General features: G+C 42.7%; 1 protein-coding gene across 2 annotated transcripts in view; it reads left to right on the plus strand.

Annotated features, from left to right (window-relative positions):
- Lrrc28 (leucine rich repeat containing 28) overlaps positions 1-16090 on the plus strand; it is a 121154-nt gene that overhangs the window by 4942 nt on the left and 100122 nt on the right. For both annotated transcript variants that reach the window (XM_048434807.3, XM_048434808.3), the window contains exon 3: positions 11021-11061. In XM_048434807.3, coding sequence (XP_048290764.3) covers positions 11021-11061 — 41 coding nt within the window. The remainder of the gene's footprint in view (positions 1-11020; positions 11062-16090) is intronic.

Below are 16090 nucleotides of genomic sequence, written 5' to 3' on the forward strand. Positions count from 1 at the left end.
AAGGTTGAATACCTAGCTAGGTTTTTAAACTTAAAAATGTCTTATCTATACTTTCATTAGTCCTTTATAAAATATTGCTACTCTGTGATGCGAGATCATACTTATGAAGATATCAACCCCCTTGGGAAGAAGTGAAGTAAGGAATGTATCAAGGATGATAGCTTCAATTTCCCCACTGTGTGCAGATTACTGCCCATTAGCAATAGCTCAATGGATGGAAAGACGTTTCCAACAAACTGACCTTTGGCTTATAAAAGTTAAACAGTCGGCCTTTTGTAAATTCTGGCAGTTTTCATCTTAGGAAAATATGCCAGTGTCACACAGTTTGGACGCACAAAGTGGCTCGTTGCCATATCTAGTTGAAAATTGTTTTTAGTTAGCGTACAGAATAATGGCTTCCATTAGCACATGTCCATGTGCGTATTGCTGTGTCTTGCTCTCTTTCCTCTCCCTCTCCTTCCCCCAGTTCTTTTCCCTTCCCCCCTCCTTTAATCTGCCCCCTCAGCGCATACACCCCAAGTTCACGCTCTGCCCCCTTTTTAATGAGCAAAGATGAAATTCTTGTAAATTTTTATAATAAAAGAATCTTGTTTTCTCTTAGCAGTTATTATGTTTGATTGGTGTGTATCAAATAACTTTATGAACTCTGGCTCTGGAAGGCTGTGTAGCTCTCAGAGGATGCTGGGAGTCAGCAATCATCTCAGAGCCATCATCTTCCCTGGCCGTGTCAGACAGAAGACAAGGTTTTTAGAGTGTTTGCTGGCATTAGAGTGTAGCTCCTGCCCAAGTTTAGTTCCGTGGAACTTGACCGGTGACTGCAATGCCTCTGTGCTGTGTTGCATTGTGGATTCATTGGGCTTTTGTTGCTTATTTTGAATAAGCTTGGGGACCTGCCAGTCATTTCTGTCTTCCTGTTGCTTCTCTCCTGGTACAATTCTTTTTTTTTTTTCTTCATTGTGTTAAATGTCTTTCTTTTCTGCATTTTCCTCCTTTTCACCCCTCACTGTGAGAAGCTACTTCCCGAGAAGGGGTGAACCATGTGCAAGCCCTGCCCTTCTCTCTTTTGCACCTCAAATTATTTGATGTAGCATAGTGGCTTTATTTATAGGATGGAGGCATATTATGTTTTCAGAATTTGGGGAATGCCAGTATTTAGAACTAAAACATAAGAAAAAGCCTTATGTTCACTGTAAGCCTGTGAACTTAATAGACCTTTTCATTAAAAAAAAATTATGCTGAATTTATTTCTGTGTCATAAGTTTTGTCTCTTCATTTCCTTCTGGGATATCTCTTTTTTTTTTTTTTTCTGTACAGCGTCCCGCTTTGGCTTAGGAACAATACTTTCCTGTTCAGTGAGGACCATCTCAGTTTGCCAGTGGAGCTTGCACAATGTGTATTAGTCAAGGTTCTCAAAGAAACGGAACTAATAGAATGAACACACACATACACACACACACACACACACACACACACACACATGTATGTATATGTATGTGCACTATACATACACACACACACACACACGTATATATAATCAGGGTAGATGGACTTGTCAGTGGGAAGGAGGCCAAGCAGACAGAAAACACCTACTTCCTTATGTCCTTTCGTATGGGCTGCCACAGAAGATGTTGCCCGGATTTAGAGAGGATCTTCTGTCTTCAAATGATACCTAGATTTAGGGTGGGTCTCCCACCTCAAATAATCCAACCTAGAAAAATTCCTCACAAGGAACGCACCCAATGGCTTGGGTTTTAATTGCTTTCACATGTAGCCAAGTTGACAACTAAGGCTAGCCATCACACGTGTCAATCTGACCATGAGCTCTGTAAGTCTGGCCGTGTATCTTGGGTGTGCTGTATATCTGGATATACACGAGTAGAGAGTCTACATCTAAGTCCTTGAACTTCACATCACTCCCTTTGTTGCTAATGCTTGTACAGCAAAAATTCAGCACTGCTTTTGGGCCATCAGTTGTGTGTTCAGCCCCAGTGCTTGACCTAGACACACCCACGGAGTCCACCACGGAGTCCAAAAGGGCACACAGTGCTTTTTTAAAGTGACATCCTTCAGATACTTGGTGGCTCTTTGGATATGCGTAACCTTGATGACCTGATGATTTGGGTGTTTTAAAAAGGATTTTGACCCTCTTGCATGATGTTTAGTGTATTCTGGGTTGAGAGTAGGCCTTCATAGGGACATGGACCACACTGCCTTTCTGCCAGTGCCTGGTCCTGCTACCCCATGGCCACCCCTCTTGATGATCCGTGCCTGATAGTGGCCTGTCTGACTTGGGGCTTCAGATGGTATGTCCCTCTGCACTAGGCACTGCCGCCTGTGGGAAGGACCAGTGGTCCTGCAGTTCACATCCCCAGTGCAGGCACCCCTAAGCCAGTGCCCTGAGGCCAGGAGGGTAACAGTGGTGGAGAACTGAGCTCACTGGTTCCTCACTCCCACTCCCTAGAAGCTTGATCAACTTTTTAATATCAAAACCGATACCTGTCACGAAGTCAAACAGCATAGAGGCATAAATGGGCAGCTTGCAAGCAGCAGAGATTTACCGCTCATGCTCCTGAATGTGAGGTCCAGGGTCAAGCTGCTGTGGTGAGGGCCTGCTTGTTTCTGTGTAGGTGGTGCCTTCTTATGATGTCCTCACATAGCTGGATCTTTCTTGGGCCTCCTTTTATAAGGGCACTTACCCCATTCATGGTGGTCGTTTTCATAACCCTGTTACTTCCCAAAGGCCCCACATCCTGTCACCATGGTCCTGTGGAGGAGGACTTTAATGTGACTTTTAGGTGAGATGCAGCGCTCAGACCACAGCACCTTCCACTCTCTTGCTTATATTCATATAACTCTACTGTATTCCTTGATGTGTCTTTGCTAATATTGAAAATAGATTCATATTCTACCTGTTTCACTGCAAATTCCTTTCTTTTTATACTATCTCTAGGTTAGTAGATAGAAATATGTCTGTGTATATGTACGCTTGTGTTTAGGAGATTCTTGGGGATAGAGGGATGAATACTGGGTCTAAAGGTAGAGATATATTTTGGTTTAAAATACTTTGAAGTAGTATTTCATTATGTAGTATTATCCTTTATTTGTATAGCTAAGAAATTGTCAAACATTTTTTCAATGTAATATGAGCTGATTTCTATAGGAACCCAATTATGTAATTAAGAGGTAAATACCAAATAGTTAGGGGTGGGCATAGGGGTACACTCCTGTAGTATCAGTACTTGGGAGGCTGAGGCAAGAGTTTCATTCATTTGGGGCCAGACTACATAGCAAGACCCTGTTTCAAACAAAACTAAAACCAAGCCAGAGCCATAAAAAACAAACACACATAGGAAACATGATTTGGGGCCCTGCAATTTATTTTAGAAGATGCTTTAACTTTTAGCTTTTCTGTAAACGCCAGTCTCTGATGTTTGAATGCTTGGTCCTCAGTTGGTGACCCTGTTTGGGAGGTATTTATGACATGGGGCCCGGGGGATTGGGGATGTGTCAATCAAGAAAGTGCTTGTTGGGCAAGCAGGAGGTAAAAGGCCAGGTGTGGGTGCCCTGTGCCTGTAACCCCAGCACCCTGAAGGTAGACAGGCAGCTCCAGGAGCTTACTGGCCAACCACTCTAGCTGAATGAGCAAGCTTTGGGCTTAGCGGGAGAGTCTGTCTCCAAAATAAGTTGAGTGACTGAGGAAGACATTAGCCTCTGACCTCCATACACATGTGCCACACATGAACATGTATACACATATATACCGCATACAGAAATTAATATCTTTCTAGAAACTTTGAGAAGACATTGCAACTCACTATTGGAGTGGAAATTGACAGTTTTTTGGTGGTTTAGATACTGTCTAGTAAAATTGTATACCCAACAGGACAAAACAATTGCATGAACAAGGATATTCATTGTGCGTTAACATATTAGCGTGATGAACAGTTGTTTTCATAATTGTACATTAGTGTGTTGGTTAAAACCTAATAGCAGCTAACTGCTTGTGAATCTTTACCAAGGCATTTGCTTGACAACAAATGCCAGGCATTGTTCTAAGCCATTTGCATGTGTTATTTAATCCTGAGAACAATGCTTTGATGCAACACTTTCATTATCCCACATTTGTAGATGAATAAGGCATTGAGAAGGACTATTGTGATGATGTGGGAGATGAGTGGAGAATGTGAGGGAGTGGGTGGGAGCCCAAGAAGATTCTTAAGTTGCAAAGTGAAAAAAATTGCACTATTATACCTGGCTATTATATTATTTTCTTTTTAAATAAATACTTTAAAAAGTTATTAAAGATGGTTGGCTCATGACCGAAGAATGGATAAGGAAAATGAGGTACATTTACATAATGGAGTACTACACAGCAGAAAAAAAATAATGACATCTTGAAATTTACGGGCAAATGGATGGATCTAGAAAACATCATATTAAGTGAGGTAACGCAGACCCAGAAAGACAAATATCATATGTACTCACTCATAAAGTGGATTTTAGACATAAAGCAAAGAAAACCCAGCCTACAATTCCAGAGAACCTAGACAACAATTAGGACTCTAAGAGAGACATACATGGATCTAATGTACATGGGAAGTAGAAAAAGACAAGATCTCCTGAGTAAATTGGGAGCATTGGGGACCATAGGAGAGGGTTGAAGGGGAGGGGAGAGAGAGGGAGGGAAGTGAACAAAAATATATATAGCTCAATAAAAACAATTTTAAAAAATGCAGGCCAGGCTGATTTTGAACTTGGACATGCTTCTTGCTCCAGCCTCCCAAGGGCTGGGATTACCGGCATAGGTTTCCACGCACAGCCATATGTGGCATGGCCCTAGAAAATCAGTTTGTAGAAATGTGAATAAGGGCTCAGTGAAACCATGAACTGTACAGCCCCATGGATAAGAAGAAGGTTTATTGTAAATATGAAACTATTGTGTAGCTCGCGCTCAGGTGATAGAGAATTAGCCAGAGGCATTTGGGGGAGCTCAAAGCACCCTGGAGACCTGTTAGGGACAATGAGAGTAGCCAGAAGGTTGGGGAACGCCTCATCACTTATAAAGAGCAGGTAGCTTCAGAGCAGAGGAAGCTATAAGCTGGAGCAGCCTGCCTCTGTGTGTGTGTGTGGTTTGGGAATATTGGCACGAGCAATTGGACACATAATTCCCAACACAATTTTGCACAACATCTGCCATGGAGATGAGGGCTGTCTTATTTGATCAAAGTTCATTCCTAATCAAATCTGGGTCATAGGCTACATCAGGTCACAGCATCCATGATTACCAATTTGTTTGCTTATTTTGAATTAAAAAAAATGTTTTTCAGACAGGGTTTCTCTATGTACCCTTGACTGTCCTGGAACTTGAACTGTAGACCAGGCTAGGCTGGCCTTGAACTCAGAGACCTGCTTGCCTCTCTGCTTCCCAAGTGCTGAGATTAAAGGTGTGTGTCACCATGCCTGACCTGTTTATTTTTAATTTTTTTTGAGAATTAAAACGTGAGTTCATTATGTTTACACCATTTATTTCCACCCTTTCTCTCCCCCTTCCAGCACCCCCTCTCTGTTCCTTCTGATTTTCTCAACCTTCTCTTCTGTATTTATTGTTTTACACACCCACCCCCCAACACATAGTATTGCTCATGTGTACGTGTGTTTAGGACTGACCCCTTGGGATTGTATAGCCCACTGGGGACTCATCTCTGTAAGAAGCTGGTTCTCCCATGATCAGCAGCCTAGAGTTCTGGATTTTCTACATCCTTACCAACCCTGGCTGTTTTCCATTATTTTGTTGTTGGTATACTGTCTTAGTATTGTGAAGTGGAACTGTGTTTTGGGGTTTGATTTGTACTTCCCTGAGGCTGATGGTGTTAAGCATCTTTTCCTGCACTCATTGGCAGCATGTGTATGTTGTGTTAGCTGACTTTCTATTGCTCTAGCAAATTCCTGGATAACCAACTTAGAAAAGGTTTACTTTGGCTTATGGCTTTTAAACGTTCTAGTCCACAACTGAGTAGATCATTGAGAACTCAGTGGGAGGCTGGGTAGTAATGGTGGGGAGTGTGTGTGCGGTAAATCTGATCCCCTGTGACTGGGAAGCAAGAGCAGAAAGAAGGAGAGAGGAAGAAGGAAGGTAGGGACTCAGTTCCCTTCAGGTTGACATCCCCGTTCATCCACCCTGTGGACAGAACTCCACCTCTGACCATTTCTTATAGCCTTAGTCCCTCTTTGATTAGCCTTTGTGTTACTGAGTTACAATGGTTCTTTTGTGTTCTGGGTGCTAGATCCTTATCTGCTGTGTGTTTTGTAAGTATTTCTCTCAATCTGTACATTGTCTTTTGTTTATAATGTCCTTTGATATACAAAAGGTCTTAATTATGTGTAGCCTTGCCTGTTCTGGAACTCACTGTGTAGACTGTGCTGGCCCCAAACTCACAGAAATCCACCTGGCTCTGCCTCCCAAGTGTGAGATTAAAGGTGTGTGCCAGGACGCCTGACTTTTAGTTTTTATAACTAAAAACATTATGACCACAATGTGTGACTGCTGTGAGAAGTGTTATTAGATGTTAGGTTGCAGCAAGTGCTGAGCCTTGAATCCTGGTAGCTGTGGCCACACAGATATTTCCTAGTCCTGATGGCTGCAGAGTCCCGGGTTGTGTGGGTACTCTTGACTCGCGGGAAACCTCAGGGTGAAGCCTAATAAAGCTGGCACCATTTTGAAGTCACTGTGGAGCAGGTGAGTTCTTTTGAGAGACGAGAACTACTAGGCAGACTTCCTGGTAGGCAGACAGATAGGGAGAGGGACCAGGGCTAGGTGGTAAAGGTGACAAACTTCCAAGGTGGCCAGCTTTTTCCTTCCCCTCCTAACTTAGGACAAAAGCCTCACAGCTTCAAACAAAGGCCTTGTAGGCTTTTGTTTCCCACCAGCTTTCCCCCTGCAGATGGAGCCTGGCTCTTTTGGTTTTCTGAGTGTCCCCTCTGCTTTCTGGAGGCTTTTTCTCTGTGTCTGCTGTATCCTTGTGTCCCCTCATCCCAAGTAAATGCCTTTCTCGGACTGCTATTTCCGCTGCTCCTGTTCACAGTGTTTGAGATTTCCCTGGCGCTATCTGGCTCAAGATTTTTCCTGCCTTTTAATTCTTTAAACAAAAAGGGGAACCTGACCAAGAACCCCAGACAGTGTCACTTTTGTTCTAGGCTCTGAAGGGGAGGACCAGGATCATCACAGATCTGCTCTGGTTTATAAAATCCATGAAATCAGTGTCCAGAGTTACAAAAACCTTCACATGTCAGGGGAGTTTGAAAGCATGTTTTATGCCAGCTATACTGTTAAAGTTTACTTTCCCGCTGGTCATGCAGAAAATATGTGCACGTAAATGTTGGTGGGAGGGATTTCTGCTTCCACAAAAATGGGCTTGGAAGGGAGTGATACAGCAGAGCGTCACTAGGGGGCACTCTTGGCCCGTTTGACAGGTGCGTTTCCCGAGGCTCTTGTTTTGTTTCCAAAGGCAGAATTCTCACGAGCTGAAGTCTTCTCAAAGTTAGTGTGCCTGTTTTTAAACAGAAACACAGTGTGCTTACATTGTTAATAAGCTCATACTACCTCCTGTCAGTAGCAGAAGTTTGCTTCCAGTGCTTTGTGTATAGCTTTATCTCAAAAAGCAAAGCAAAAAAAAAAAAAAAAAAAACCCACCAGACTGTCTTATCATGGAATGCTCTCTGCTCTCTGATAAAGCCAAGTAGGTATCCAAAAATAATTGAGGTCATGCAAACTAACCAGAAACAGTATTGATGTTCTAGCAGATGAAACTAGGTGAGGGCCTGATGGCATTTCTTTCCTGCCCCAGTCTTTGCTTTGATGGGAACATTGGCGATTAAGCCCTTCTGCCCAACAGTTCTGTAGTTTTGCTAGATATGTCCATAAATGGAAATGTGTGTTGATACAGACAGAAGGAAGAAGGCTGTGGATAAGAGAATCAGGGGCCCGAGAGGCAAGATACCAATGCTAAAAGACTATTCCAGGGATTTTAATAGATCCACTTGTGACATCTGAGGAAGTAAGTTTTGAATGTATACTGGTATCGTGTGTACCGGTATCAAATATGAGGATTCAAAGCTTTTTCCACTTAAACGTCAGTGATTCTGTCAATAGTGAGTACCCAGACACTTCAGTCATCCCGCAATATCTGTGTTCAGTGCTATTGTTTGTGAGAAAAGGGTCTGGCTATATGTGTCTGAGCACTTGTAATGTATCTATATGCATGTATGAAATGGCAGTGTTCCCCCTCCCCCTCCCCCTCCTTCCTCTTCCTCTTCCTCTTCCTCTTCCTCTTCCTCTTCCTCTTCCTCTTCTTCTTCTTCTTCTTCTTCTTCTTCTTCTTCTTCTTCTTTTCTTGGTTTTTCACTACAAGGTTTATCTGTATAACAGTCAGTCCTGACTGTCCTGGAACTCACTTTGTAGACTAGACTGGCCTCAAACTCACAGAAATTTGTCTTCCTCTGCCTTCCATGTGCTGAGATGAAAAGGAACATGCCACTACCACCCATAATAATTTTCTTATCTAAAATAAAACCAGAGAGTTTCCATTGTGTTTAGATGGTTTTCTTTAAAGCTATTCCTTAGAAAAGCCCATATATCAGTTACTTCCTTGTTCATTGTGGCCTGTCTTCCCCATCCCCTTCACCAGGCCTTGCTTCCTAAGGCTCCACAGTCTGCCCTCAACAGCACCACGACCTGGGGACCAAATGTTTGAACACGGATCTGTGGGAATGTTTTACATTCAAACCTTAATAGTCCTTGCCACTTTGTGAAAAATCACTATGTATCTTTATGCTTAATTTTGTTTGATTTTTAAATATATATATATGTTTGGGAGTATGTGCACATGTGAGTACAGGTGTCCAGAAGAGGGCATCTGGTCCCCTGGAGCTGGAGTAATGGGTTATGGGTTGTTGTGAGCTGCTCAGTTTCAGTGAAGGGCAAAATAAGTTCTGTGTTAGTTTCTTTCCGTGGCTGTGCTGAAACCCTGTGGCCGAGGCAGTCTTGTTCCAGAGAGTTCATCTGTTAAGGATGGAGCAAAAGCACGGCAGCTGGGGCAGCAGCCGAGGACTCACATCTTGAAGTGCCTGAAGGAATTAGAGAGCCAACCAGGAATGGCCTGTGGCTTTGAAACCTGAGAGCTTTGCTCCCTGTGACGTGATTCCTCCAACAAGGCCACACCTCCTAAACCTACCCAAACAGAGGGATTTGTCATTCAAACCATCACACACTCCTAATTGCTGACCACCCCCAACTCCCAGCACAGTTGTTACAATAACAGGATTTTACAGACCTATGATAGGTCACTTTCTGAATGCTCCCTTCTCCTTTGCATATGTTATTTCCTGTGCCCAGAAGGTAAAGCAGAGCTACCCTCCTGTCTACCTCATGCCAATCTGTCATACTTGTCTTTCAGAATTCATGTCAGACGTGTTTTTATTTTCGTTTTCTAAAAACCATTCCTGGTTCTGTCACTGAGTCCTAGCTTACCTTTTGGTGTTTGGGGGATGTAGAATGAAAAAAAGGCATCTTCTGTGCATTCCTTCAGTTCTCATAACGTGCATCTCCATCTCCTTGTAAATATGAACCACGTTTGTCATTTTATACACAGGTATTTACAGAAACACCCCAGGGATGGCACTGTCTGCTCCTTTCAACCTGTGAGGGCAACTGTAGATTTTCCAGAACCCTTGGAAAAGCACTCTTCCTCCACGGCACATTTCACTGTCTGCCACCCCCTCTAGAGGTCACCCTCAGGGCCAGAAACATTGGACCACAGTCCTCATCTCTGTTCATTCTCAACCTTCTTGGTTCTCATTCATTCTTTAGCAGCAGAACTGTGGGGGTGGGGTGGAATTGAGGGCTCTGTGAGGCCACTGTAACAATGCAATCTCAACAGAACTTCATTTGCTCACACTTTGAACTCAAGCATCCAAAATTAGGGTGTAGTCATCAGGGTGGGGGTCCCCTTTTGGGGATTATAGAGAGTCTTGCATGCCTTTCTCCCTGTGCAGGCTGTGGGCAGTCCTTGGCATTCCTTGTCCACGGCTGCCTCTTTAGCCACTGATTCTCTCATCCTTGGCCTTCTTCCTTTGTCTGTCTCCAGAGAGGTGTCTTTCTTTTCCACCATGGAGCCAGAGGGCTCTGGTTTCTCTAAGGTATTGTTTCTCAAACTGTGGGTAGCAACACTTTTACAGGGGTTGCCTAAGACCATCAGAAAACACAGATATTTACACTATGATTCATAATGTTATACGTAGTATAATAATAAAATAATAAAAATAATGTTAAACATAGTCTAATATTATGTAAAATAATGCATAATAAACATCGAAATGCAAAAAGCAAGGTTTATTGTGTGTGCACAATATAAGCTGGCAGGGACCTCATCAGTGCAGCAGCGGCAAGAGGAGGTACCCCACCCTTCTAGAGGGCATTATTTAAAGGCAGAAAACAGAAAAGTTACATTAGCAGGGTGTGTGCTGCCAGGTGATCCTATCTACAGCAGTTGGACAGTTAGGAATTTCCTTTGGATGGCCTGTTCCTGGGTGGTGCCTGGGTAGTCTCAGTTTGTGGTCTTTATCTATTGAAAGCAGGTATTGCTTCAGGGTAAACTACTGAGACTCAGGCCTCTACTTAGCTTGTCATGGCTGGGTCCTACATTAACAGTAGCAAAATTATGGTTATGAAGTAGCAACAAAAATAATTGTATGACTGGGGATCCCTACAACATGAGGAATTGTATTAAATGGTCACAGCATTAGGGTGAGAACCACTGCTCTAAGGGATGCTGATTTTAACTGTTTGAATATACTAAGTGTCTTGTAATTGGTGTTAAGTATAAGTCCTAAACATGTTGAGTTATTATTTTCACATTCTCAACATTTATAGCCCAAGAAAATAGTCTGTTGTGTTTAAGATAATTAAAAATGTTAATACGTTTTTTTCAAAGATAAAATTTAATTCTGAGTTTTTAATTTTCAGCCAGAAAACCTTGCTCAGAAGCTTCCAAACCTTGTGGAACTGTGAGTCTGTTTATTCAATTTTTAAAACAAACAAAACAATCAAACAAACAAAAAAACAAGAATGGGAGTTTTAAGCTATTTGAAATTTGTTGCTTTTGAATGTGGTTGTCATGTTGTTGCTATGGGTAGACCAGATGCTTTGCTAACTAACCCCCATGGTGTGTTAGAACCCTTTAATGTGTTGAGAAAGCTCAGCTCGGGCAATGGAAATGCTCCTTCTGGGAAGTCCATACAGCTGGGCGACTCTACTATTGTTATGTCAAACTGGAAATAAGCGCTCTGATGGCATGGAGGAACAACAAAAATCTCTCCCCACACACTCATGTCTCAGTAGTTCTAGTTCTTTTGAAGATTACCTACATAACAGTACAGAATTCACCTTTTGGGTTTTGTTTCTTGAGGTGGGCTTTCTGTGTGCATGGTAGGGCAGCGCTTCCCCACTGAGATATATCTCAGTACCTACACTTTTGTTCCTTCTTTTTAATTTTTTTTTTGTGCATGTGTGTGCACATGCAGAGTCTAGAATAAGTTTGTTGGTGTCTTCCTCTCCCAATTTTTACCTTATTCTTGAGATAGGGCCTCTCACTGAACCATAGTGTGTCTTCTGAGCCCTAATTTCCCTTTTCTGAGAAGGTCTAAGTTCAACTAGAGATTTGTTGATTATCACCAAGGTTGAAGTTTTTAGATACAAGATGATGTCATCCACATGGGCCAAGGGTCTACTGGGTTGATGTCCCAAGTGGACCAGGGATCTGCTGGGTTGAAATCCCACGTGGACACCCCCTAGCAGCTTTTCCTGCACGTTTTCTGGTTTGTGTCTTATTTGTTACAGCTGTTTTCTCTTGCCTCAGGAAGCTGTGAAATTAAATAGTTGCCTGAAATTTGTTTCAGTTTAGCACTGGGATAGGTTTTTGCTTTTTGTTTTGTTTTTGTGCTAGAAATTTTGGACTTACCCTTGATAATAATATCTCTACCTTACTAGTGTATATATAAGATATCTATATCTCTACCTTACTAATGTATGTATATATATATATATGAACAGCTAATAATATCTATATCTCTACCTTACTAGTGTATATATAAGAACAGCTTGCCAGTCAAGTTGCCAGCTCTGAGATGAGACCAAGTGAATAGTAATTCTTTGGAAATATGGCTTGGGAAGCCTGCTTACCTAGTTTCCCCCTGGCTACCGCTTTTCAGTTTGGTGTGAACTCTTTGTTTTCCTTAGTTTTACAGACCTAGACAGTGGGGTATGGGGCTAGCACCCGTGAAAACAGAGCTCACAAGCCACTGTCCGATACACCACAGCATTTTTCTCCCATAGATACCCCCATGTCACTGTAGGCCTTGGTCTAGTTACCACAGTCTTATGTATGCCGCTTCTGAAAAATTTTTACAATAGTCTCATTGATTTTTATGGAAAAGAAGTCTTCTATCACTTTTACTCAGAATTGTTAGTTTTTTTTAACATAACAAACTGCCAAATAATTTTCTAGATTAGCTGTTTCTTTTGACATTTCTCTGGTGTGTTGAACCATTTCCCCCAATAGGAACTCACAAAGCCCAGCTTGGCCTCAGACTTGCTGTGTAGCCAAGAATGACCTTAAACTCCTTACCTCCTGACTTCCTGCCACGTACTGAGATGCGGGAATGTGCCACCACGCCCAGCTTGTTAGTTGCTGTGCGCGCTGCTGTGACAAAATGCCTGAGAGATGCTACTCGGGGCAGCGGTTCTCAGCCTTCCAGTGCTGTCATCCTTTAATCCAGTTCCTCGTGTTCTGGTGACCCCAACCATAAAATTATTTTCATTGCTGCTTCATAGCTATAATTTTGCTACTGTTACGAATCATAGTGTAAATACTTGTGGAGACAGAAGCTTGCCAAAGGGGTTGTGACCCACAGGTTGAGAACCACTGACTTAGGGGCAGGGAGACTTCACTCTGGTTCACAATTTCAGAGGGATTTCAGTGAGTATCAGGGAAGGTGTAGCAGTGTGGCTCGGCACTGGGACTGGCAGAGACAGCTCTCCCGTGTGCAGGCAGGGGGCAGTGAACAGGGAATGTAGACCTTTTAGACGGCTACTTCTTCTGCCCAGGCTCCTGCCCGTGAGATGGCACCACTCATTCAAAGCCCATCTTTCTCCTCAGTTAATTCTCACGGGAATGCCCTCACAGGCACCCTGGAGGTGTGCTGCAGTGTCCTAGGTCATTCTTTGTCTGGTAGAACTGACAGTAAAGATTAACAGTCACACGCAGTAAGGCTTCCCTCCTTAGTGTCTGGTGGTGTCCCTGGTTCTCATTCTGGCCGTTCTGGCGTGTCTGTGGTTTATCACAGCGAGGCTTCATTTGTGTTTCCCTAATGGCTGGTGATGCTGAACGTCTTTCATGTTCCTGCTAGTCACCTGAGCCCCAGTTGTCTGTTTAATAGACTACTTCCTGATGTAGTCTGCGGTCTTCTTGTCCAGTGCCTTACAAGTCCTTCCAGGATGCAGCTCAGCCCTTCATCCTTCCGTTCTTTTGCAGAGTAGAAGCTGGCCGCCCCAATAAAATCCAGTGCATCAGTTTTGCTTTCATGGATTATGCTTTGATCTCCAAATGGAAGCCTGGGATTCAGTGGTTTTCTCTTTTTTCCTTCCCTAAAAGTCATGTTTCTGTTGTCTCGGTCACCTCCTGTATTTTTCAGTGATGCTTTTCTGGGATGAGGGTCTTAATTGCTAGCATTCCTGTCTTTCAGCATTGTGGAGGTGTTCATTACCGCTGGCTTATACTTTATCAAGATATACCTGTCTCTCTTAAATTTATTCCTTTGTGTAAAGGTCTATTTTTCTCCTCTTGATCTGGTTTGAAGAGTTTCCTTTTAAAATTTTAAAATTAATTTCTTTTTGTGGTGGTACTGGGGATGGTGCCCAGGACTCTGTGTGCTAGGTGAGCACGCTGCCTTCCATAGAGCTGCCCCCGGAGCCCCAGGAGCCTCCAGCTTTTACTCCACTCCAGAAGAATTTGATCTTGAACTTTGTGGTTTTCTTTTTCCTTGTCTTTGAGTATACCGAGTATTCTAGGATTTATTTTCTTCACCTTTGGATAATCCTTGACATTATTGCATCAGGTGTTTTTAGTCCCTTTGCTGCCCTTGGCCCCTACCTGTGACACTCCTGTGTGCTCATTGGCCTGTTTAATACACCCGTGATCAGCATGACTGTTCTTTTTCAGTGTCTTTCTGCATTGTGCTTCTGCTTTGATAAATAGTATTTTTCTGCCCTTGAGGTAGGTTAGTATGTTAATGCCATCCAGTGATTTTATATATTACGTGTTTTCATTTTTTATATAGATGTCTTTGATCTCTAGACATTTTATTTTTCTTTATATTTTATAGTTCATAATTTTCATTTAAATACCCTATCTTAGTTAGGGTTTCTATTGCTGCAACAAAACACCATGACCCAAAAACAAGTTGGGGAGGAAAGGGTTTATTCTGTTTACACTTCCTCATCACTGTTTATCACCAAGGAAGTCAGGACAGGAACTCAAACAGCACAGGAACCTGGAGGCAGGAGCTGATGCAGAGGCCATGGAGGGGTGCTGCTTACCAGCTTGCTCATCATGGTTTGCTCAGCCTGTTTTCTTACTGTCATGAGCCCTGTTCCTGAGCGGGCATTCTGCCCTTACTTCGAGGTCTGCAAGCAAATACTCAGGATGACCACAGTTTTTTTTCTAGGAACAAGTTTATTATGCCAATAGTCAAATCTCCAGTTGTTACTATGGCAGATATAAGCAAACATCAAAACTATAACAATCATTAGTCAATCAATCACATCACACATTCAATCACATCGCACGTTCAGCAAGGATTATATGCCCTAGGCAAGGTCTTCTACCCTATCTTACTGAGGCATTGGTGTATACGACCTGATAATGTAGACCTCTGGATCAGCAAGTCTTGATCCGCAGGCAAGAGCGAGTTCTCTGGCTCTTGGAAGGTCTCAGCTGTCAAGTTGCTGGTTCGTTGAATTCTCTATGACTGCTCTGACAGCATGTCTAGCAAGTCATTTTGAGAATGTCTTCTGGCCGTGAGCCTCAAGTTTTTATACGGTTTCTGGCTGCTTTACTTTCTTACTTCTAGATAGGCACACATGTCTGCTTATCATATAGTTACGTCACACTTGTTCATTCAGCTCAAACTCTTATCACCACTGCACACATTGCTTCATGCTTTTTAGTTTCATTTTGTGTGTCACTTAATATTGCATCGTAACACTCCTGGACTTGTTTGTCCTTACAGACTCATAACATTTACAGAACCCAGGACCACCAGCCCAGGGATGGCACCACCTACCATGGACTGGGCCCTGTTGTGGGAACTCCCTCATGCAGGGGGAAATCTCACATCAGGGCGCTCCTCCACTGATCACTAATTGAGAAAATGCCTTACAGCTGGATCTCAGGGAGGCATTTCCTCAACTGAGGCTCCTTCCTCTCTGATGACTCTGGCTTGTGGCAAGTTGACACGCAAAACTAGCTGGTACATACCTGAATATGATAATTATGGCTACTTAAATGTCCTTGTTTGCTAATTATTTGCATAGTGGGTTTATTTATATTGATTGGGTTTTTAAAATTGTTTTCTGGTTTGGGTTCATTTTCCTTATTGGATTATGGTTTAAAATTTCCCATAGTTGTGTTTTACATAGTCTACATTTTTTTTGTCTTTTGGGTTCTGCTATTTCCTGGCATTTTGTTTGGTTCGTGTATGGCTTACTTAGAATAGAGTAATCTCAGATCTAAGGATAGGTTAGCTCTCTTTGCAAAGGCCCAGCTGTCTAGGATGTCCCCGAGGGCCCTGGGTAAGTACAGGGTTTGATAGTATGCTTGACTGCGTGTCTCTTGGTCCAGAGACCTTTTTTTTTTAATTTTTACGATTTATTTATCTTTATTTTATGTGCATTGGTGTGAAGGTGTCAGATCCCCTGGAACTGGATTTTCAGACAGTTGTGAGCTGCCATGTGGGTGCTGGGAATTGAACCCGGGTC

The sequence above is a fragment of the Myodes glareolus genome, chromosome 24, assembly GCF_982192425.1.
Source record: "Myodes glareolus chromosome 24, mMyoGla1.1, whole genome shotgun sequence".
In the NCBI taxonomy this organism is placed as follows: Eukaryota; Metazoa; Chordata; class Mammalia; order Rodentia; family Cricetidae; genus Myodes; species Myodes glareolus.